This window comes from Sinohyriopsis cumingii, chromosome 2 (assembly GCF_028554795.1).
Source record: "Sinohyriopsis cumingii isolate HCF-2022 chromosome 2, ASM2855479v2, whole genome shotgun sequence".
In the NCBI taxonomy this organism is placed as follows: Eukaryota; Metazoa; Mollusca; class Bivalvia; order Unionida; family Unionidae; genus Sinohyriopsis; species Sinohyriopsis cumingii.
Window position 1 is genome coordinate 127,716,863 of NC_142962.1, and position 24,825 is coordinate 127,741,687.

Consider the following 24,825-nt stretch of genomic DNA (forward strand, 5'->3'; position numbering starts at 1 on the left):
ATTGGTACACTAAGTCTTTTCTACATATAGGATGGGTACACTAAGCCTGTTCTACATATAGGATGGGTACACTAAGCCTGTTCTACACATAGGATGGGTACACCAAACCTATTCTTCATACAGGATTGTTACACCAGGTCTATTCTATATGTAGGATTGATAAACCAAACCTGTTCTACACACAGGATGGGTACACCAAACCTATTCAACATACAGGATGTGTGCACCAAACCTTTTCTACATACAGGATGTGTGCACCAAACCTTTTCTACATACAGGATGGGTACACCAAACCTATTCTACAGACAGGATGGGTACACCAAGCCTGTTCTACATACAAGATTGGTACAATAAGCCTGTTCTTCATACAGGATTGTTACACCAAGTCTATTATAGGATTGGTACACCAAGTGTATTCTACACATATAATTATTATATCAAGCTTATTCTACATACAGGAGTGGTACTCCAAGCCTATTCAAAATACAGGATGGGTACACCAAGCCTATTCTACATACAGAATAAGTACATGAAGCGTATTCTACATACAGGATAGGTAAACCGAACCTATTCTACATACAGGATGGGTAAACCAAGCCTATTCTACATACAGGATTGGTATACCAAGCTTATTCTACATACAGGATGGGTATACCAAGCTTATTCTACATACAGGATGGGTGTGCCAAGCCTATTGTACATACAGGATGGTACAACAAGCCTATTTTACATACAAGATGGGTATACCAAGCCTTTTCTACTCACAGGATGGGTATACCATGCCTATTCTACAGACAGGAAAGTATACACAGCATATTCTACATACAGGATGGATACACCAAACCTGTTATATATATAGGATTGTTACACTGAACCTGTTCTACATACAGGAGGATACACTGGATCTCTTGTATATACAGGAGGGTGCACTGGACCTATTCTATATACAGGAAGGTGTGCTGGGCTTATTCTATATACAGAAGGGTACACTGGACCTATTGTACATACAGGAGGGTCCACTGGACCTATTGTACATACAGGAGGGTACACTGGACCTATTGTACATACAGGAGGGTGCAATTGACCTATTGTACATATAGGAGGATGCAATTGACCTATTGTACATACATGAGGGAGCACTGGACCTATTGTACATACAGCAGGGTGCACTGGGCCTGTTCTATATACACTATGTGTACATCAAGCCTATCCTGCATGCAGGAGGAGCATCAGACCTATTGTACATACAGGAGGGAGCACTGGACCTATTGTACATAACAAGGGTACACTGGACCTATTGTACATACAGGAGGGTGCACAAGGCATGTTCTATATACAGTATGTGTACACCAAGCCTATCCTGCATGCAGGAGGAGCATCAGACCTAATGTACACACAGGAGGGAGCACTGGACCTATTGTACATAAGGAGGGTGCACTGGATCTATTGTACATACAGGAGGGTGCACTAGGCCTGTTCTATATTCAGAACCAAGCCTATCCAGCATGCAGGAGGTGCATCAGACCTATTCTACATTCCTGAGCTGTCAGTATGACAGTTTTATCAAGTGTCTATTATGTATCTCTTCTTTATGGAATGCATTCCAATCATGAGGACTGTTACACTTATATTTTGTTGGTATATAGTGCACATCCTTCTTTGAACAGATTTAAAGAGAATAGCTTATTCCCTATGCACCTGTGCCAGTCTTTATAAAACTACTTAACTTGAGTGCACACTCAGACTCCATTTTCAGTGCTTAAAAATGAAAGAATCTGAATCCATGCAAATGCTTCACATTTTTATAGGGTAAAAATGTTTGAAAAATATGTGGTTTCTTTCATAAAAGTGTCAAAAATTCTATGTTAATTATAGAAACAATAGTTGAATTTGAGTGGGCAATCTAGCTGAGGGGTTTTGTGAATACAACTTTTGAGCTTGTGAATTTGTTTCAGCCAGTCACAAATGACTTTACCTTTGAAAGCTCATATTGGCTTTGCTGATTTTAGAAAGTCCATCTAAGACTTAGAATTGTATTATCTAGAGGCCTGGTGCTTAATGTAATGACAGATCTTGATTCAGGTTGTTCATCATTGGATACAAATTGATTAATGATGCTTTGGAAAAGATTTTAAATCAGTTTTGCATTAAGTGTGTATCATGCTTGTGGCAGCTGTCATTCTGAAATCTAAATCTCATGAAATATTTACCATACTTCATGTTTAATGAAATATTGATTTCAGAATAAAATAATTTTAAATTTCATGAATCATCAGGCATATCAGAACTATAGCCATTTGCTTTGCTCTCAGAGGGGAAATACAGAATTGGTTGATCTTCACCCCTGAATCATCAGTCCAAATAGCTAGATCAATATAATTTAATTTCAGTATGTCCATCTGAGCAGGTGCCCTTTGCAACCAGATACTCAGCCATACATGTTTGTTTGTTGGCTGGTCTGAATCATATCTCCATTTATTACAAAAACGAGTAAAATCAATGCAATTTAATTTTGATAACTCCGTCCGAATATGGTCAAGTTACAACCTTGGATACAATTCCTTACATATTTGCTAGATGTTTCAATTTTAACTTGTATACATGTGGGGTAGCTGATTCAGAGAGACTTTTGAATCACCAGATGTTTAGATTCATAAAAGTTATTTTTGTTTAGCTATATTGCCTGCACATGCGGAGATGGGTGGAAATTTTACTTTTATTTTTTTGAGCTCTAATGGTCATGTACAAGAAGAATTTATGGTGTGGGCCATCTATTGTATGTCTGTCCGTTAGCACTAGTTGTTAATGCTGGTCCTCCTACACTACTTGGAGGATTGCCTTGGTACTTTACACACACATTCATCCTATGGTCTAGTTGGTCATAAATTAATGGTGCTGATCTGACATCCAATATGGCTGACCCAGTGGCCATTTTGAAAAGCTTTTTATCCTTATTCCTCCTGCATGGATGGTCAGGTCAGCATGGGGTTTTCACTTAAAGACTTCTTATGATGTTTGCATGCTCATAGTTGAAAATACTGCCAATCTGACATCCAATATCTTAAAAATCTTTTTTTAGCACTTTCTGAATCAACTGCTCCAGTGGCCTAAGTGGTTAGAATGTCCACCTCGGATGTGGGAGGTTGCGGGTTCAAACCCTAGCTAAGCCATACCAAAGACTTATAAAAATGGTGCTAGCAGCTGACTCATTTGCCACTCGGCATTAAGAGGTTAGTGTTAGGACCGGTTGGCCTGGTGTCAGGATAATGTGTCTGCAGCATGATGCCCCAGTGATAGACAGCACTATAAACTTCCATGCTGCAGACATCATAGCAATATGACACAGATTGTTAAAGCTACATTAAAAATCCCAAACCACACACACTTCTCCTGATCAATGGTCATATCAACAATGGGTTTTCTTTGAATATATTTCCAATTTTGTTAATTTTGCAAAATTAATTCCACTACCTCACAAATGCAGCTCTCCTGAAAAGATAAAGATTTCATCTTTTTTGTCCATATACCAGATGGACTAAGATGTCCATATACCAGATGGACTGAGATGTCCATATACCAGATGGACTGAGATGTCCATATACCAGATGGACTGAGATGTCCATATACCAGATGGATTGAGATGTCCATATACCAGATGGACTGAGAGAAGAAACTCTTAACTTTGCCTCCCCTTCACCACCACTAGATGGCACCATTATAAACTTTCATTCAGTACTCCCAACATAGACCTACAAGACTTTGAAAATACTATGAATTTGTTCATGATTTCAACTCTCCTTCCAGAAAGTCAGTATTGTAGAGTGTAATATGATGTTTTTACTATCTGTGGTAAACATCATTCTTGACCTGTGATCAGTATTTATGTAAATGTTTCTTAGCCAGTTTTGACTGTTCCTCTTTTTCCAAAATGGAATCTCTCATGGGTTTAAATGTGGCTCAAGCCAGATCAGTTTAAACCTTTAGCCAGAACCTTGCTGAAACTACTACCGTACAAGACATGCTTTCAGACATCCTTTGCTTTGGCATGCAGGATGAGCAAGTTAATTCCCTTTCAATGGATCTGAACTATCCCAGTTCAGATCAGATGGTTTGGTTGTCCTAATTACACAGCCGTGCTTTGGAGCTAAGAATAGGCTGCTGTCAGTGGGCTGTCAGAGTCGTGCTTTGGAGCTAAGAATAGGCTGCTGTCAGTGGGCTGTCAGAGTCGTGCTTTGGAGCTAAGAATAGGCTGCTGTCAGTGGGCTGTCAGAGTCGTGCTTTGGAGCTAAGAATAGGCTGCTGTCAGTGGGCTGTCAGAGTTGTCATATGCTCCCTCTCTTCATTATTGCATTCAGAGAAGCAGCCTTGCAAGATCCTGTCCATATCCTCAAGCATTATTTGAAGCATACATGGAAAAGTCATGGAACACAAAACATCTTTTTCCTCCAGTGAAGGCCAGAAAAGAGGATACCACTCCTCAAGCCTTATCATCGTGGTTGAAGGAGTTATATGTTTGTTATAATCTGAAGGTTTAACAGATCAGAGTCAATCATGAGGATTTCAACCCATGAAGTTAGCACAATTTCTGCAAGCCTCCTTTTCAAACATAACATTTCAGTCTGAGACATTAATGAAGCTGTTGACTGGCATACAGTCATCCTTCTTGAGTTTATATCTCTGGGATATACTTTACAGAGACAAAATTTGTATCTGGTGGGTTAAGCGGTTGCTGCCCAGATAACCACCAGAGCCAGTTGATATGATCACACCTTTACCTATGGTAGTTTAGTGCTTTCAGTGGATTTGCCTAGAAAAAATGTTGGTAAGAAGAAATAGTTAATTTTCTTCTTAGCATCTATAGTTTTCATGATTATGTGACCATCATTCCATCCCTGATAATTGGAATCCAGACATTGTATGCCCATGTTATAGGTAGGGCACTCAGTATTCCCACCTCCTTTTACCGATTCTCCCAAAGTTAATGTGAGCCAGAATGATATTCAAAGGAGAAAGCAAATGTTTTAGTAAATTACATTTCCCTGAGAATAATTTCCCAATCACATGATAAAACCTTCTGAACTTCCTCACAAATGTGAGCATTTCAGTTGATGTGTTTGCTTAGCTTAAAACTGGCAGCCCCAATTGTGGTTAAGGGAAAGTAGTGTATAAGGCAATAGTTTCTTCCCTTAATATTTATGGTATATAGACAGAAGAAATGTCCTTGGGAGGGCTAGATTTGAGAGCTAGCAGAGTTTACTTTACGAACATTAGTGTTATCAGATATGTATTCTTAGAAAAATGTACTTTACTACAAAATTCACTTTCGTTGCATAACCGGAATAGGAGTTAATTTCCATGGTAAAATTGTCAATGCTATGCAGAATATAAAAAACATAAAATTTTGGCTAGCTTAATTACAAAGCTGGACTTGCTGATCTAGTTAGTTTATAAAAGGCAAATCAATAACAAAGTCATGGCATCTTCACAATGTGGAAATATGGTTGGAGAAGTTTTTTGGTGTTACTTTTTATTTTAATGAATATTGTATCAGAAACTTCCAGATCTAACTCATCTAGAATCCCATATACGTTTGTATAGTTATTGGCATCATTGCAAACATTAAGTATCCAAATATAAAAAAGGTTAGCAAAGTGTGTGTGTGTGTACAAGTAAATATAGGGTTTATTGGCACATCAGTACAATCTTGGCTGTATGGTGGAATGTAATCTTTTTGATTGTGTCAAGGTAAAGCTGGCTACAAAACTGGGGAAGATAAACTATTATATACCAAAGAAAACGTATATTTCTTCAAGATAAAATATAAAAAGTAATTCAGTTAAAATACTGTCAGAGGTATGTAAAAATAAAAGATCAAGCTGAAAAAAAAGATTAAAATCCTTAAAATATATGATCCAGAGTTTGAAGTTACACCTTACGGCTTGCTCAATCAGTACATTAGAGGCATTCATTTTGAAAATTGTCTTATTGCAAGAAGTAATTTATTTAGGTGCAAAATTCTGTGATTAGTTGAAACTTTAATTCTTTGCTGTGAGGTTAAAATGGTTTGGTATGTTTTTACTTCATTTCCCAAGAGATCCAGTAACTATGGCACCCAAAAGAATATAACATGACTCATGTATATAGAACATTATCTTGTTTGCACATAATTCCATGCTATCAATATTATATGGTCATCGTTTACAATTTCACCTGGTATGAATTTCATTTGCATTTGTTTCTAATATTTCTTCTATGATTTTGAATTCTCCTAGATAAAATCTGAGAATAAATTGGCATTGCTTACTCTTGATTGATGTAGTTTCCCCTCATTGATAAAGGCACTATCTAGACTTGTCAGATTAAAGGGGCACCACTTTTAACCTTGTAAGAGGTTCCAATATTTTAAATCTCTCAGGCTTATCACTACCATCTCAACATAGAAATTCAGCATACCAGAATCTCCTTTCTGGCAAGCATTCTTTGATGATACATGTACATTTAGACAAAATGCAGGGATGGTTTTTTATATGTGTATGTACATGCATGATCACCAATTGTATTTGTTTATACAAGTCAGATCCAATTACAGATTGCACAGACCTTAATCTGCCATCACATAATATTCTGTTTTATATGGGTATATACATTTTGTTAGGGGTAATCAGTGGAACAAATGACATTGACCCAGATCTGCTGACACATTGTGCGATTGCAGATCAAGGTCTATGTTTTTTGTAGTTGGAAAGACTTGTAAATGAATATATAAAGAAGCAGTCCTCCTGTTCTTCCATCCATCCATCCATGTCATATTTTTGGCTGTATTAGTCATTGGCCGTTTTTTAGGTGTCAGAAAAAGTATGCTCACAAATAGACCAAACTTAAAGGGCAAATAAATCCACTTGTACACAGATTTATGAATAGTGGCTGAAAAAGGACAGGTTACTTTTTCAAGATGGATGAGTGGCATTTTAAGGTGACTTTTTTAAAATTGATACAGAGCATGTACAAGTTCTCCATCAGTTGCCTTGCAGGACATGTAGCCAGCTGTACACTTTTCAACTCCAGAATTAAATATTTAAACAGATTTGATTCACACCAATCATTTGGGTTTGAATTATACTGGACCCATCTTAGGAGAACATATGTAGTTCCAGACATTTGGTTTCAACTAAATTCATTTTTTTTTTTTTAAAGCTTGCTTTAGTAAATGCGCAGGTGTTCCATTTTTCTTGTCAGTTTGGTCCAACCTAAACTGATTAAATGCAGACAGTAGGTGCAACCTACATGGGCATGTATCTGATGGAGCATGCCAAATTATTTGGGGAGCTCAGTTTGTAGGGCACCAACTCCCAATCCAATCCAGACTGGTTATATGCAAACAGTAGGGTTTACCCATATTTGATACCTAACTGAGAATATTAAATTATGTGGGGAGCCAAGGTGGCTCAGTTGGTCTTGGATCGGACTCCTAATCCAAAGGTTACAGGTTCAATACCTGCCCAGAAAAGTTTAGGTTGGCTGCCTTTGTATGCCATTCGGAGGGATACAGGTCTCATTTCCCCAAAATGATATAAGAAATAATATATTAAAAATGTCATTAAAATACTGACCAAAAAGAAGTATGCAGATATTTATATGTAAACAAGTCCATTGTTGTTGGGTTTTTTAAATTTTTTATTGCTGAAGTTGTGATCAGTAGTATATGTTCTAAAACTAGCCATTGTGTATAGATGCAAATCTCCTTGCTTCAAGCTTATGCAGATAAAATATTTGATGTAAGAATAATATGAAGTTGATTGCACAATTATCCTGTAATAAGGTCATGATTGATGATAGGTCCATGCATAAGGATATGCACATGCTTGATGATAGATCCATGCATAAGGATATGCACATGCTTGATGATAGATCCATGCATAAGGATATGCACATGCTTGATGATAGGTCCATGCATAAGGATATGCACATGCTTGATAGGTCCATGCATAAGGATATGCACATGCTTGATGATAGGTCCATGCATAAGGATATGCACATGCTTGATGATAGGTCCATGCATAAGGATATGCACATGCTTGATGATAGGTCCAAACTTCATGATAAGCTCATACATGATAAGCCAATGCTTGATGGTAAACCAGTGCTTGATGTTATATGCCCATGGTTCATGATAGGCCCATACCTGAAAAGCCCAAGTTTGATGGTAAGCCCATACTTGATGACAGACCTATGCATGATGACTAGCCTGTGCTTGATAACAATTGATTACTTGATGATAGGCCACATGCTTGAAAATAGGCTTCTCCTTCTTGATAGGCCCATACTTGATGATAAGCTTATGCTTGATGATATGCCCATGGCTGGTGATAAGCCCATGTTTAACAGTAAGTCCATGCTTATTTTTAGGTGCATGCTTGACAATAGGAACATGCTTGATGATAATTCATTGCTTCATGATAGGCTTATGGTTGATGATAGGTCCCATGCTAAGTAATATGCCCATGCTTTATGATAAGGCCATTATTGATGATTTGTACATGTTTGATGATATGCCCATACTTGATGATTTGCACATGCTTGATGATTTGCCCCATCTTGATGATAAGACCTTACTTTATAATTTGCACATGCTTGATGATATGCCCATACTTGATGATTTGCACATGCTTGATGATATGCCCATACTTGATGATTTGCACATGCTTGATGATATGCCCATACTTGATGATTTGCACATGCTTGATGATATGCCCATACTTGATGATTTGCACATGCTTGATGATATGCCCATACTAGATGATATGCCCATCCTTGATGATTTGAACATGCTTGATGATAAGCCCTTACTTGATGATATGGATGTGCTTGATGATAGGTCCATGCTTGATGATTGGTTGATGATGAGTTCATGTTTGGTGATAGGTCCATTTATTAATGTAAGCCCATGGCTGATTGTAGGCTCATAGTGAATTATAAGCCTATGCTTTATGATAAGCCCCTGCTTCATGATAAGCCCATGCTTGATGATTGATTATATGTTTGATGATAAGCCCATGCTTGATGATATAGGCCATGGCAATAGTTCCTGATAGACCCATAATTGTCAAGCCCAAGCTTGATGACAAGCCTTTGCTTGATGATGAGCCCATGCTCAGTGATAGGCCAGTGTTTGATGATAATCCATTGCTTGATGATAGGCTCATACTTGATGATAAGCCCATGATTAATACTTGCTCATGCTAGATGATAAGAGCCATTCCAGACATGACATCCCTTTAGATTTTGCCTAAAGTCTTATGAAAATAACCATTAAAATATGGATTTATCGAAAAGAAGTAAAAACTATGGAAATATGATTGTTGCAGTAAAATTCAGATAGTTAGCTTGTCTGTGTTTGATTTGGATCCAGGTTTCATATTAGATTTAGCACAGTTAGTCAGGGAACCAGACAAACTTTGCGTTAGTATCTCAGATGCTTTAAACTACATATATATTTTCATGCAAACCATCTGCATGATCAGGCTGCTGATTATTGAATTTTTTTTAAAATGGCTTCCAGCAAGCAATACATGTTTTAGATGAAAGAGAAAATAAGCCTAGAAAAAGTATTAACAACAAGTACAGAAAATGAAAATGGATATTCAGATTCTAGTGAATAAAAGCAGGAAGGGGCAAAATTGCATTTATTGGATTTCACATGTTGATTTGAAAATGTGTCATGGCGGGAGATAAGATTGCTGTTATCATGTGAAATAAAAATTAAAAATTCTAAAAATTATGTCACGTTGCAAGATGGCAACAAGCCGTTGAGCTGCATAGGGATTGGAACTGAAGTTTGTGCAACTGTATTAGGAGTAAATAAAGTCTATGTATACTTTACATACTTTTCATTTGAAGTGAATGTTTACCATAACTCAATCAATTTCAAATACTGAATTTTTTAATTACTTGTTTTCCAACTTTACAATAGCAGGATAATATTTTGTTACACCTTACTGAAAACTGGCCAGACTTAAAGAAAAAAATCAAGTGCCTTACTGAGACGGTCTTGTTAGGGTTGGTAGGTCTGCTGTGCTTTGTGATATGCCTAAACTTGATGATATATTCATGCTTGAAGATATGCCTATAGTTGATATGTTCATACTTGGTGATATGTACAAATTTGGTAATGCTTATGGTTGGTTAAATGCCAATGCTTGATGATATGCCCATACTTGATGATATTCCCATACTTGGTGATATGCCCATACATGACAATATGCCCATACTTTATGATATGCCCATACTTGGTGATATGCCCATACATGACAATATGCCCATACTTTATGATATGCCCATACTTGGTGATATGTCCATACTTGACAATATGCCCATGCTTGATGATATTCCCATACTTGGTGATATACCCATACATGACAATATGCCCATACTTTATGATATGCCCATACTTGGTGATATGTCCATACTTGACAATATGCCCATGCTTGATGATATTCCCATACTTGATGATATTCCCATACCTGACAATATGCCCATACTTTATGATATGCCCATACTTGGTGATATGCCCATACATGACAATATGCCCATACTTTATGATATGCCCATACTTGGTGATATGTCCATACTTGACAATATGCCCATGCTTGATGATATTCCCATACTTGGTGATATACCCATGCTAAATGATATGCACATACTTGACAATATGCCCATACTTTACGATATTCCATACTTGTTGTTATGCCCATACTTGGTGATATGTCCATGCTTGATGATATGCCCATCCTGAAATTGTAATTTGGTAAATATTTACTAAGGATATCTATGTCTGGTAGCAAACCCACCCCCTGCTTGTTAATGAAATGTATTAAAATGGCTCCAATTTCTTATCATGAGAGATATACATTTACTTATGTCAATTGTTCATGTTGTTAGCCTTGTAAGGGAGGGAGCTGCAGTAGTTGGTAGAATGTGTGCACCATAATCCAAATGGCACATGTAAATACATGTCCCAGGCCAGCCTAGGTCATCTGCCCCAGTGTGTCCTCAGGAAATGCACTTAGTTGCCATTTATTCGGCATTATATGGCAAGTAATACGTTAAAAGTGCCACTAAAGCCAACAACAAACAAATCAACATTGCATATTACATTCCTCAGTATTCAACAGGATCATGAACAAACACGGTATTTTAGTCTCCTTGACACATAAACATGGTATTACATGGTCTCATGAACAAAATCAGTATTATAGTCTCCTTGACACATAAACATGGTATTACATGGTCTCATGAACAAACACGGTATTATAGTCTCCTTGACACATAAACATGGTATTACATGGTCTCATGAACAAAATCAGTATTACAGTCTCCTTGACACATAAACATGGTATTACATGGTCTCATGAACAAACACGGTATTATAGTCTCCTTGACACATAAACATGGTATTACATGGTCTCATGAACAAACACGGTATTATAGTCTCCTTGACACATAACCATGGTATTACATGGTCTCATGAACAAACATGGTATTATAGTCTCCTTGACACATAAACATGGTATTACATGGTCTCATGAACAAACATGGTATTATAGTCTCCTTGACACATAAACATGGTATTACATGGTCTCATGAACAAACATGACATTATAGTCTCCTTGACACATAAACATGGTATTACATGGTCTCATGAACAAATAGGGTATTACAGTCTCCTTGACACTAAAGCATGGTATTACATGGTCTCATGAACAAATAGGGTATTACAGTCTCCTTGACACTAAAGCATGGTATTACATGGTGTCATGAACAAACATAGTATTACAGTCTTCTTGACACTAAAGCATGATATTACATGGTCTCATGAACAAATAGGGTATTATAGTCTCCTTGACACTAAAGCATGATATTACATGGTCTTATGAACAAACATAGTATTACAGTCTCCTTGTCACTAAAGCATGGTATTACATGGTCTCATGAACAAAAATGATATTTATTATAGTATCATTGATACCTAGGAATATGGGTAGAAATCATAAATCTGAAATTGTTTGAGTGATAGAATACTGGGATAATTAAAATAACTGGTCATAGCCAAGTATATCACTAACCACACCCAGATAACTATATTGAATTATGACCTTACATATCTTTGCAGGAAATAGATATCAAAATGCACTGTGTGAAAGGAATTGGAAAAGACCATGCCAAATTTTCCCCAGTTGGTATGTATGCAGTTAGTTTATGTATGTATGTATGTAATGTAATGTGTATATTATATGCATGCATGTATTTATGATATATTTCATTATGAGATTAAGAAATATATCAGTGGGAGAAAAATGATATGCCACATTTATATTCACAGTGGTGATATCTCTTGGAACTTTTTTCTCTTTCCATCTAGGAAGTACACACACTCTCTCTCTCTCTCTCTCTCTCTCTCTCTCTCTCTCTCTCTCTCTCTCTCTCTCTCTCTCTCTCTCTCTCTCTCTCTCTCTCTCTCTCTCTCTCTCTCTCTCTCTCTCTCTCTCTCTCTCTCTCTCTCTCTCTCTCTCTCTCTCTCTCTCTCTCTCTCTCTCTCTCTCTCTCTCACACACACACACACACACACACACACACACACACATCAGGATGAATAGATCTTACAATATGTAAAGATTGTTGACCCTCTGGTATACATTTCTGTAATCAGTGAAACAATGCCATAAACAGTGTGTATAAAAATGATCACCAAATAACAAAAAGTTGTCTTCAATGAAAATTAGTTTTCCACCTGAATCCAGCAAATTATCGGTGACCTGTTGCTACTCTGCATTCTGTGCCACCCATATAGCATTGTACATCTGTTACACTCAACAACAAATGGTTGACATTTTTAAGAAAAACTCTTTATTGCATACAGTAATAAAATTAAATAGCAGTTTTAACTGTCCTCACAATCATAATCATGTCTGAAAATGATGGAGAAATCCGGTATTGATTAGTGTCATTTAACTGAAATTAAGTGACAATCAAAATTTGGCATCATCATTTATTACCAAGATAGACTGCAAGTCTGCCAACGCTAAATTCACATTTGAATGCAAAAATAAACAAAATTTGTATCCCAAATCCTTACAAGTAAGCTCACCATCATTAAAATCTATTGTTTGATGATGTCTGTTGGAACCTTTAAGAGGGCTCGGGTGGCACAGTGGTCTAAAACAACTCACTTTTTACCAATCACTGCATGGGTTTAAGTCTCAGGATATGTGAGAAAGATGCCAGTAGCTTCCCATCAGTTTGTGATGCTTACTGGGGTTTTGTCAGTGTTATGTGGTGGTGATTGTAGTTATTGATGTCTGGAGGGTGATCGACCTCAGTGTTATTACCACCGCTCCGGTGGCCTAGTGGTTAGAGCATCCACCTCGGATGCGGGAGGTCATGGGTTCAATCCCCGGCAGGGTCATACCAAAGACTTCTAAAAATGGTACTAACAGCTGCCTTGCTTGGCGCTCAGCATTAAGAGGTTAGTGTTAGGACTTGTCGGCCTGGTGTCAGGATAATGTGACTGGGTGGGAACATCATGCTACACATCTGCAGCATGATGCCCCAGTGCTAGACATCACTATAAACTGCCACACTGCAGACATCATAGCGATATGACTGAAAAATTGTTAAGGCTATGTTAAAAATACAAATCACACACACACAGTGTTATTATCTGGATTGAGGAAATGATAACAAATATATAATTAATGGATGGAATAAATGGAGATATGAGTATAGATATATCTAAAACAACATGAGCCCCTAATTATAAAATATAACAATTTAATCGGTCAAGTAAACAAAATAAAATGTACAAGACACTTGAAGGATATGCTTCTACTAGAAATAGTTACCAAAAGTTAAAAATGCAGTTAGCAGTTTATTTTACTGATATGACAAATTTCATCATGAAATCAAGTGAACATTTCAAATTCAGTTGTCCAGCATACCTGAATAACTGGTTGTGGATCACTCCAGATTCAGCACCGGTGGTAGGTTAGGGTCCACCTATTCCTTCTGGCTTCTGTGATGCTGCTACAATGACCTCTTGTATTCATCCCCTTAGGGGTCACCATCTGCAAGATGGGTTGTCTCCCTTCTTTGTCTCTCTATGGAGCTATTTCCTATTTAAAATAGAGAAATACGCAACCTCCTTAGTTTTTTTGAGTCTTTATTTGTTGGATAGAACATATCTCTGAAGTACTTAATGCACTTCCAGACAAAAAAGTTGGTGGACTTAGAACTGTCTTGAAACTAAAAAAGTTTGTCTTCATGAGATTATGGAATATGGTAATAACTTTCAGTTGCTGACTTTGATATTCTAAGTAGCTTATTGGCGGGTTTAAAGGTGATGCCATTATTCTTCATCTCCATACTTATTAGAGACTAGGTGGTGGTGGTGTCAGACTTCCCCAAAGATATTGTTGACTTTTTCAGAACATTAAAAATTTTCAGTATGCATCTATCCACAAAGCAGGGTGGTGTTGCTGTGTCATTTGCCACAATGCAAAGTGGTTTTGCTACGCCATCTGCCACAGTGAAGTTTGCAATGCCACTGGCCACAGTGAAGGGTGGTATTGCTATTTTATGTGTGACAATGCAGAGTGGTCTTATTCATATGCCACAGTGCAGGTGGTGTTACTTATCTGCCACAATGCAGGATCGTGTTGCTATGTCATTTCCCACAGTGCAGAGTGGTATTGCTGTGTCATCTGATACAATGCAGGGTGGTGTTGCCGCATCATCTTCCACAATGCAGGGTGGTATTACTGTGTCATCTGATACAATGCAGGGTGGTATTGCTGTGTCGTCTGATACAATGCAGGGTGGTATTGTTGTGTCATCTGATACAGTGCAGGGTGGTATTGCTGTGTCATCTGATACAATGCAGGGTGGTGTTGCAGTGTCATCTGATACAATGCAGGATGGTGTTGCAGACATCTTCCACAATGCAGGGTGGTATTGCTGTGTCATCTGATACAATGCAGGGTGGTATTGCTGTGTCATCTGATACAATGCAGGATGGTGTTGCAGTCATCTTCCACAATGCAGAGTGGTATTGCTGCGTCATCTTCCACAATGCAGGATGGTGTTGCTGTATGGTAAATGTCACATATTTCTTCATGGATTTGCCCCTCCTTCCCAGAATCACAGCTGCATTTCTATATTTTGCCTTCAAAAATGAATCCCTGACTACCAAAATAATATCAGTTTACATTTTAATGCATCAATTAAAATCAGACTTGAAAGTAACATTGCCACTAATCACAAGCTAGCCAGTAATCCCTAATAAAGATGGTTTAAGCATTCTTATTCAAGGCAATGAAATGTAGCTTTAACAATTTTTCAGTCATATCACTATGATGTCTGCAGTGTGGCAGTTTATAGTGATGTCTAGCACTGGCTCATCATGCAGCAGACATGTAGCATGATGTCCCACCCAGTCACATTATCCTGGCACCAGGCCACCAGTTCTAACACTAACTTCTTAATGTTGAGCACTAGCGAGGCAGCTGTTAGTACCATTTTTGTAAGTCTTTGGTATGACTCGGCCAGGGTTCAAACCTGCAACCTTATGCATGAGGCAGATGCTCTAACCAATAGGCCACCAGAGTATTACTAATAATAATAATACCATGTAACAAAATTTGTGTTCCTGGGTAGCAAGTGTTATTTCGTAATTGCTTATGGCTAAAAAGTATAGAAAAATGGCTATTATTCCCCACTTTTGTGACTAGGACAGTGATATTTTGAAATTTACCTATTTTCTAGAACATTCCAGATAGATTCAGTGCTGAGTAAACTTGAAGTAACTTCTAGAACTTTCCAGTAATATAAATACAGGGGCCTTAATCCCACCAGTTCAGGTTAGTTCCAGCTGCCTAAGTGCTAATGCAGGCATCCAGCAGATGCATTTTGCTATGTCTGCAGGCATTTTATCAAGACAAGAGCGAAAAAGTACTCTGTGGAAGCATCTGCTAAGATGTGTGAGGCCTACAAGGCATATTTCAGCATACCTATCGGGGATCAAGACTAACCCTGGGCACCTCATTTCACCTGTGAGCACTGTAAAAAAAAACTCTGGAAGGAAAGATGCACAATTCTTGCTCAAACTACCCAGGAACAGAAAAAAAATTGTTACACAGTATATTCATAATAATAATAACAGTAATTATATTTCACCTGCAACACATTTCTTTTCGAATGATGCTGATCCCGTTATGGAAGTACATGCAGTGATAATATATACTTAAAGTGCATGAAAATATGCTTAAGGTATGGTACTAAGGTAGGGCTATAATGTACGCCATATTTTCTATGATGCAGCCATTACTTTGAGTGGAAGATGGAACTAAATTATCTATCAGTTAATGCAATGAAACTTCTCACCAATTAGTATGGCATTAACTATTGTGGAACCACTCTGGTGGCCTAGTGGTTAGAGCATCCGCCTCAGATGCGGGAGGTCATGGGTTCGATCCCCAGCTGAGTCATACCAAAGACTTACAAAAATGGTACTAACAGCTGCCTCGCTTGGCACTCAGCATTAAGAGGTTAGTGTTAGGACTGGTTGGCTTGGTGTCAGCATAATGTGACTGGGTGGGACGTCATGCTACATGTCTGAGGCATGATGCCCAAATGCTAGACATCACTATAAACTGCCACACTGCAGACATCATAGCGATATGACTGAAAAATTGTTAAAGCTACATTAAAAATCCAAATCACACACACACACACACACACACACATTAACTATTCTGGTGAACACATTGGCAATTTGAAAGCTTCTTTTTGATTTCTTAACTCTTGATGGGTGGAATTCGATGAAGGTTGTGAAAGTTAATTAAAGACTTCAGTTTCAGTATAACTTATTAGTAATGTGTAATTTATCGATGACATGAAATGATAAGGTAATGTGACTAAATGTATTCACCGTTATGAAATGTAACATATTTTTAGAAGTCTGATGTTTATCTGCTATAAAGGGATACCCAAAAGAATTGCAGCATGAGAGATGAAGGATAGGAGTTTAAAAATCAGTAGCTTGTGTGTTTAAAGTTCCCAGAAATTATTTCAAGCTACAAAATTCCCAATTATAAGAACAGCCCCCAAATTTAAATGCTGAAATCATCCTTGCTATAGTACAATATTTAGGTATGTATAACACAAGCTTGTGCATGCTACATGCTGCAGGCCTGATCTGGCCAGTGAACTGATTTTATCTGCTTCTTTATATCATAGGGTATGGCTCAGTAAAATTGTTTATCCAGCCCTGGGGAAAGTTGCACATGCCTGGTATAACTTGCACTGATGTATAACATGCACCCTGATGTTTTATACAGGATGAGGGAAAAACCTTATTTCTGCCATATAGCTTGCATGTGATATAATACATTTTAAAATCTTAATGATTTTGCAATGTTTTCATTGTGATGATAGTCATCCATTTTGGATTGTGGAACACTAACCATTTGTTACACAACATTTTAATTGTTTACAATAAACCAGTGGTTGACTATTCCTTTAGTATTTTCTGTCAGTATGCACAACCCACTTATGACCAATAAGTTTTGTAATGATATGAAAGAAAGAACAAAATAACTCACAATATTAAATGTATATCTGATTTTTTTATTGGCATTTATAAGGGACAATTTAAGGTTTTCCTTGTTGATGGACTTCAGTCAGTTGCAATTCCTCTTCATTGTCACTCTCATTGCTATACATCCTCATCTGTCTTCCTTCTCCACTCCCTAACAGAAGGACTGCTTCACTGGCCTAAGAGGTTAGAGCATCCAGGAACCTGAGGCAAGTCATACCAAAAACTTACAAAAATGGTACTAGCAGCTACCTTTCTTGGCACACAGCATCTAGAGATTAGTGTTATAACTGGTCAGCCTGGTGTAAGAATAATGTGACTGGGTGAGACATGATGCTGCATGTCTGCGGCATGATTCCCCAGTGCTAGACGTCACTATAAACTGCCATACTACTGACATTGTAGCAGTATGACTGGAAAGTTGTTAAAGCTAAGTTAAAAATCCCAAACACATACACACACCCTAACAGAAGACTGCCCGAAATTGAACTAACTCCCAGCAGCTCTGATGCTATGTGCTTCTGCATAGGCAACGATGGTTTGCTTATCTTACGCATACAAGTTTCTTACACAGCCTCTGTTGATACTATGTTTGACTATTTTCATTAAGATTCAAGTTCAATGTGAAAGTTCAAGTATTTATCCTCTTTTTTGGAGTATGATGACACCTTTGAAGTATATCTCAAGTGTCCAAGCTAGAATTGCGCAAGACAGTGCATCGTATATATGTTTGGCACATCAAAGCTTTGGCTGGCACTGATTACCTTTAAAATCATCACACCAAGTCATTTAAACAGTGATCACTGTATTAGTAGAAAGTATCAAATACTGCAGTACAAGATTAGAAATAAAATAAAGAAGCATGCTTCGAAGAAAAGTAAATAAATTGCCAGTTTATATGGACAGAGCAATGTAATTATGTTTAGAAACTCATAGTTTTTACTGTCAATTACCTTAAAATGAAAGTCTACTGGGCTGTCTCATGGTAAAACACTGGTATATTGCTTAAAACTAGTGACACGCCTATCACAAGGGAAAGTAAAGAAGGGAATCATTTTATACACCTATCCTAAGAGAAGGGAAAGAAAGGGGAATCATTTCATAAACCTATCAGACTGGAAGGGAAAGGAGTGAATCATTTCATATACCTCTCACAAGAGAAGGGAAGAAAAGGAGGGAATTGTTTCATAAACCAGTCACAAGGAAAAGGGAAAAGGAGGAAAATAATGTATCCACCTACCACAAGGGAAGGGGAAGAAGGAGGAAATAATTTCTGAGAATGCAAACTTGACCACCTGCTTATATTCTTGGGAATATTTTTGACTGTGTTATTGATCAAAATGAAACCTTCACAATATTATGGTTATGATTTCATAAAGTTTCAGTTGTGTGGTACATGTATTTAAATAACCTCAAAATAAAAGATCAGTTTGTGCCGAAGTTTCACACCCTCTCCATGTTGTGTACTTCTCACAAGGTCACAAGCTGATACTAGCATTACAGTTTGTTCCCAATGCATATTTCGACTCCTTTAGACAATATTTCATAGGGCTTTGAATGATCAATATGTGGAATTTGTATTCCCTGTATTTTGAAATCCCTTGTTACAAAAGTATTACACATACTATTTGTACTTGCTTTGTGGGGGGGGGGGTGAGAGAGAGAGAGAGAAATTTGGATTTTTAATGTAGCTTTAACAATTTCCAGTCATGTTGCTGTGATGTCTGCGTTGTGGTGGTTTATAGGTCTGTCTTGCACTAGGGGATATTCCTGCAGACATGTATCATCATGCCCCATCCAGTCACATTATCCTAACACCAGGCTGACCAGTCCTAACACTAACCTCTTAACACTGAATATCAAGCAAGGCAGCTGTTATTACCATTTTTTATAAGTATTTGGTATGACTCGGCCAGGGTTTGAACCTGCAACCTCCCACATCCAAGGCGGATTCTCTAACTGCTTAGTGGTCTTGTTTATATCTCCAGTCCAACTGCAACCTGGTGTTGCATTGTTCACTATCAGATCAGGGTCTACACAGTTTGTTTGGAGTTATCAGTGGAACAAAGAACATCAAAAAACATAAATCCTGATTTGCTGGCATATGAATGCTACAGCATGTCAAGGTCTATGCTGTTTGCATTTGGACTGAACTTACAAGCAAGTACATATGGTATTTATAAATCGTAATGACCAATCTCAGTGCCCAGAATCAAGTTCTTTTAATATATTGTGTGATATTTTTTATGCAAAATTTTTGAAACATTTCACTACAGTTCGATTAACTGCTACAGAGATGTTAGAACATAAATATACATGTCATTAAATTATTTTCTCTGGAACCATTTTTACTTTGCCAGTTTCCAGGACCCCAGTCACTTTGTCATATCTTGGGAGAGACTGCATTGTTGATTATCATTATCAAAAGCTTCTACGTGTATAAGACACTAAGTAGTAGTATCTTGGATACGTAGATTAGAAACACCAAGTCAAAGATAAAATAGGTTTTACATCAAACAGATTAAATATGGCATATTGACATCATTGCAAAAAAGAAACTAAAATGGTTTTTATATCAAATAGATTAAATATGGCATATTGACATCATTGCAAAAATGAAAATAAAATGGTTTTTACATCAAACAGATTAAATATGACATTATTACCAGTTAGATGTGCAGAACTCCAAACAGAACTGTTAGAATGGCAATTTATAAAACCTGGATAAATAATGTTCACATCTCATTCGTTAAACCACACAACCATTGCTTTGAATTATTGAAAAAGAACAGCTATATCTGTCCATTTGTCCCCACTCTCCTACTCTCCCTGTCTCAGACATCTTTAGCCTCACTCTCCTTCTTTCCCTATTGCAGATTTAAGCCCCACTCTCCTACCATCCCAGTCTCAGATTTAGCCCCCCCCCACTCTCCCTCTCAGATTTAGCCCCACTCTCCTACTCTCCCTATCTCATAAATCTTTAGAGCGCTATCTATTTAGCCCCCCCTCTCCTTCTCGCCCTGTCTCAGATGTAGCCCCTCTCTCCTTCTCGCCCTGTCTCAGATGTAGCCCCCCCTTCTCACCCTGTCTCAGATGTAGCTTCACTCTCCTGCTCACCCTATCTCAGATTTAGCCCTCCTTTCCTTCTCATCCTGTCTCAGATTTAGCCCCCTCTCCTTCTCGTCCTGTCTCAGATTTAGCCCCCCTCTCCTTCTTGCCCTGTCTCAGATGTATCCCCCCTCTTCTTCTCACCCTGTCTCAGATGTAGCCCCCCTCTCCCTCTTGCCCTGTCTCAGATGTAGCTTCACTCTCCTGCTCACCCTATCCCAGATTTAGCCCTCCTCTCCAGCTCACCCTATCTCAGATTTAGCCCTCCTCTCCTTCTTGTCCTGTCTCAGATTTAGCCCTCCTCTCCTTCTTGTCCTGTCTCAGATTTAGCCCACCTCTCCTTCTTGCCCTGTCTCAGATGTATCCCCCCTCTCCTTCTCACCCTGTCTCAGATGTAGCTTCACTCTCCTGCTCACCCTATCTCAGATTTAGCCCTCCTCTCCTTCTCGTCCTGTATTAGATTTAGCCCCATTCTCATATTCTTCCTGTCTCAGACATCTTTATCTAGAGTAACATCTTTCTTTTCTGTCATCAAGTTTAAGATTTGTGATCTAGGGCTGTTCAGCATCACTTTTGTTAAAGGTATTTGTACATATTTAACATCTATACAAGTACATGCTCAATATTTGACATCTTTTGTTGCATTGAATGACATTTTAAAAACATTATTGGCTAATGATGTTAAGGCAATAGGAGCTATGTGCCCTTCTCAAAGATACACCAAATCAGCTGACCTGGTCTGGTCTGGGTGGATATCAAACTTGTGACCCTTGGATTTTGAGACCAACACAGAATGAACTGAGCTGCCAGTTCAGTGCAAGCATATGGTACATTACTCACCAGCAAGTCCTCACACGGCCCATTTTATATTATCAGAAGAGTGGTCAGTTACCAGCAAGTCCTCAGTAGATTGGTAAATTACATGTTCTCACATAATCCATTTTACATTATCAGAAGATTGGTAAATTACAAGTCCTCAGTAGTTCATTTTATATTATCAGAAGATTAGTAAATTACAAGTCCTCAGTATATTATCAGAAGATTGGTAAATTACAAGTCCTCAGTAGTCCATTTATATTATCAGAAGATCAGTAAATTACTCATCAGCAAGTCCTCACACAGTACATAGTATGTTATCAAAAGATTGGTAAATTGTTCACCAGCAAGTTCTCACATAGTCTAGTAAATCAGTAATGAAATCGTTTATTGCTGTTTGATTTGGGGGGTGATTTGTTGGACATACAGACACATAGAGTCATCGATATTATTCAAATACACATGATTAACTTTGTTGTCCTTTTTTATTCCACAATGTTTGGAGTTTTTCCACATTTTTTACACATCAGAAACATATATCCTTCCTCAGCTTTCACAAATAATATAATCAAATCAGGGACAAATCATATGTAATTTTTAACCCATAATTGAGGCTTCCATATGGGTGAAAATTCTGACACCAGCATATAGCTTTCTCTTGTCTGCAGCATTAAAATCTCAAAATTGTCACATGCATTAACAAAACATTACATGGGGTGGGGGACTGTCATCACTTTGAATTGACCAATCTCATCATTTTTTTCTCTTTGTGAATGATAAAGACAATGTTAATGTTTCCAGCTACAACTATATTTTTAATAATAATGTACTAGCATAATAAATTGTGTCTCAGAGTATGGGTTTATAATGTTTTAAAAATACAATAACAATAGAGTTATATGTATGTAAGCAGGCATTTAGAAGGTTTGGGTACATGTACTTGTGGATTGTATAATGAAATTTGTTGCAAGGCACAAACAGTCAAACATTGTCCAGTTTGTGCAAAACTTTTGAACACCAAATCTAAACTAAAACTTAAATGGCATGTCTTTGTCCTTGAAACTCATTTGTGTGTCATATTCAAATTTTCTGTCATTAAAATTCTGTTTTGTGTCAGATTCAAGTTGTGTTATTGAAATTCAGTTTTATGTAATATTCAAATTATGTGCAATTAAATTCAATTGTGTCAAATTCAAATTCTGTGCTATTGAAATTCTATGTAAATTTCAAATTCATTATCACTGAAATTCAGTTGTATCCAAATTCAAATTATGTGCTTTTGAAACCCAGTTGTCTGAAATTATGTGTCATTGAAATCCAGTTGTGTCAAATTTAAATCATGTCCCATTAAATTCAGTTGTCAAATTATGTTCCATTAAATTCAACAGTGTGACAAATTCAAGTTACATACCATATGTCAGTTGTGTGACAAATTCAGATTCTGTGTCATTGAAATTCATTTGTGTGTCTAAATTCAAATTCTGTGCCACTGAAATTTAATTATATGACAAATTCAATTTTTATGTGACTGACTTTCATTTGTATATCAAAATTAGGCTCCATGACAGTGAAATCCAGTTGGGTGTCAAATTCAATGAGTTTGTCATTGAAATTTGATTTTGTGTCAAATTCAAATTTTGTGTCATTGAAATTCAGCCACTCAAGAGAGCAATCAGTGATTGGAAAGTCCCAAATTAAATTTGAGGACACTTTCGGAATGTCAGCATTTTAGGACTTTGCATTTATATTTCTTCTTCAGTAGGTTTTGTGAAAACATGTTTTCAGTGTTTTTCTGTATTCCAGCAAATAAAACTGGGTAACATACAAGAAAAGAATGATTTTATTAGCCATATTAGAGGCTGTATAATGTCACTCAGCTATACATAATCAGTAAACCATCACAAACATGCCTGATTACTTGATGTAATACTGTAGTGCTGTTTTAACCCCTAAGATAGTAATGTGTAATCATGAATGTTTTTCAGCGACAGCATCTTATCGACTTCTGCCTGAAATTACGCTGACACGTCAGATTGAAGGAGAACTTGCAAAAAAGTTACAGCGTTGTTTTTCACCAGGTGTCATTGAAATTGATAGCATAAATGGTAAGTTATTTTTGGCTCAAGGCATGTGCTTCCATTAGAAGACATAATTTATTCCTTTACATATCTTTACCTTCAGGGGTGTACCAACTTGTAGAAAAAGGGCAGCATATACACCCATGTTAAAGTTATTCACAATTAGTTTCAATTTGAAATTGATAGCAAGGGTCGTTGTCTCTTTCTATAATGAACTATTCAAAATTTACATTAATGAATGCATCTCAAAATAGAGAATTTCCTGAGCTCTCTTTATGACTTGCCACGGCATGTTACTCTTTCAGGCTATTGGTCTCTTTGCATAAATTTTGTTTGTTAGTGATTTCATTAAGGTACACAGCTGGCTCAGAAACTTGACAACTTTTTATAATGTATCTGTCTACTTTTAGAAATGTAATAATTTTTTGTTATTTTGTTGGATGGACTTAGCCTCAAACTATTTAACGTACTGAGCTGGCTTCTTATAATGAGAAAAGTGCTTTGTTATCCCCTCACCTTTGCAAAAAGCATTGGGGATATTATCCCCACCCCCCATAGTCTGTCTGTCTAGCTGTCCATCACCACCTCAGAAAAAATACTGATTGCTGGAAATTCATTACAAACTTAGTACATAGGTTGCCTCTGTGGGAGAGGTATGATTTTGGAACACATCCCACTGGATGGGGTGAAAGATCAGATATGTGAAATTGCAATTACAGAGACATTTTATATATATTTTATTAAAACTTTGCACATACATTCTTTGGAGGAGAATGCTTATTATATGTGACTGGTGAGGGATTGGGGCAGTAAACATATAATAAAAGGCCTAGTAATTGCCATGGTCATCCTTGGAAATAATTTTAGTGTTGCTTGTGTGGTGACCATCTGTTGTTGTTGTTGTTGTTCTAGGGTTTAACGCCATTTTTCAGCACAAGATAGGCTATACATGGCGGCCAGTATCAATGGTGGAGGAAGAACCCTGGAAAACCCAGGGAAGAACCACCGACCAATGAGAAGCTACTGGCAGGCTTTCCCACGTACCCACGGGTGACCATCTGTAGTAAGTCAAAGAAATCTTGTTGGGTGACAAATAACGTAACCTCATAAATGTGATTTACTTGTCTTGGTACAAACACCAACATTGATTGTTTTTCTCACCCAATTTTTTTCCAA

The 24,825-nt window shown here is 37.4% G+C and overlaps 1 protein-coding gene across 2 annotated transcripts in view; it reads left to right on the plus strand.

The window, feature by feature from the left end:
- LOC149805794 (DNA-directed RNA polymerases I and III subunit RPAC1-like) overlaps positions 1-24,825 on the plus strand; it is a 93,237-nt gene that overhangs the window by 35,715 nt on the left and 32,697 nt on the right. For both annotated transcript variants that reach the window (XR_016419792.1, XM_089950495.1), the window contains exons 8-9: positions 12,170-12,236; positions 23,557-23,676. Coding sequence is in view for 1 of the 2 variants with exons in the window: in XM_089950495.1 (XP_089806621.1) it covers positions 12,170-12,236; positions 23,557-23,676 (187 nt within the window). In the remaining variant the exon portion in view is untranslated. The remainder of the gene's footprint in view (positions 1-12,169; positions 12,237-23,556; positions 23,677-24,825) is intronic.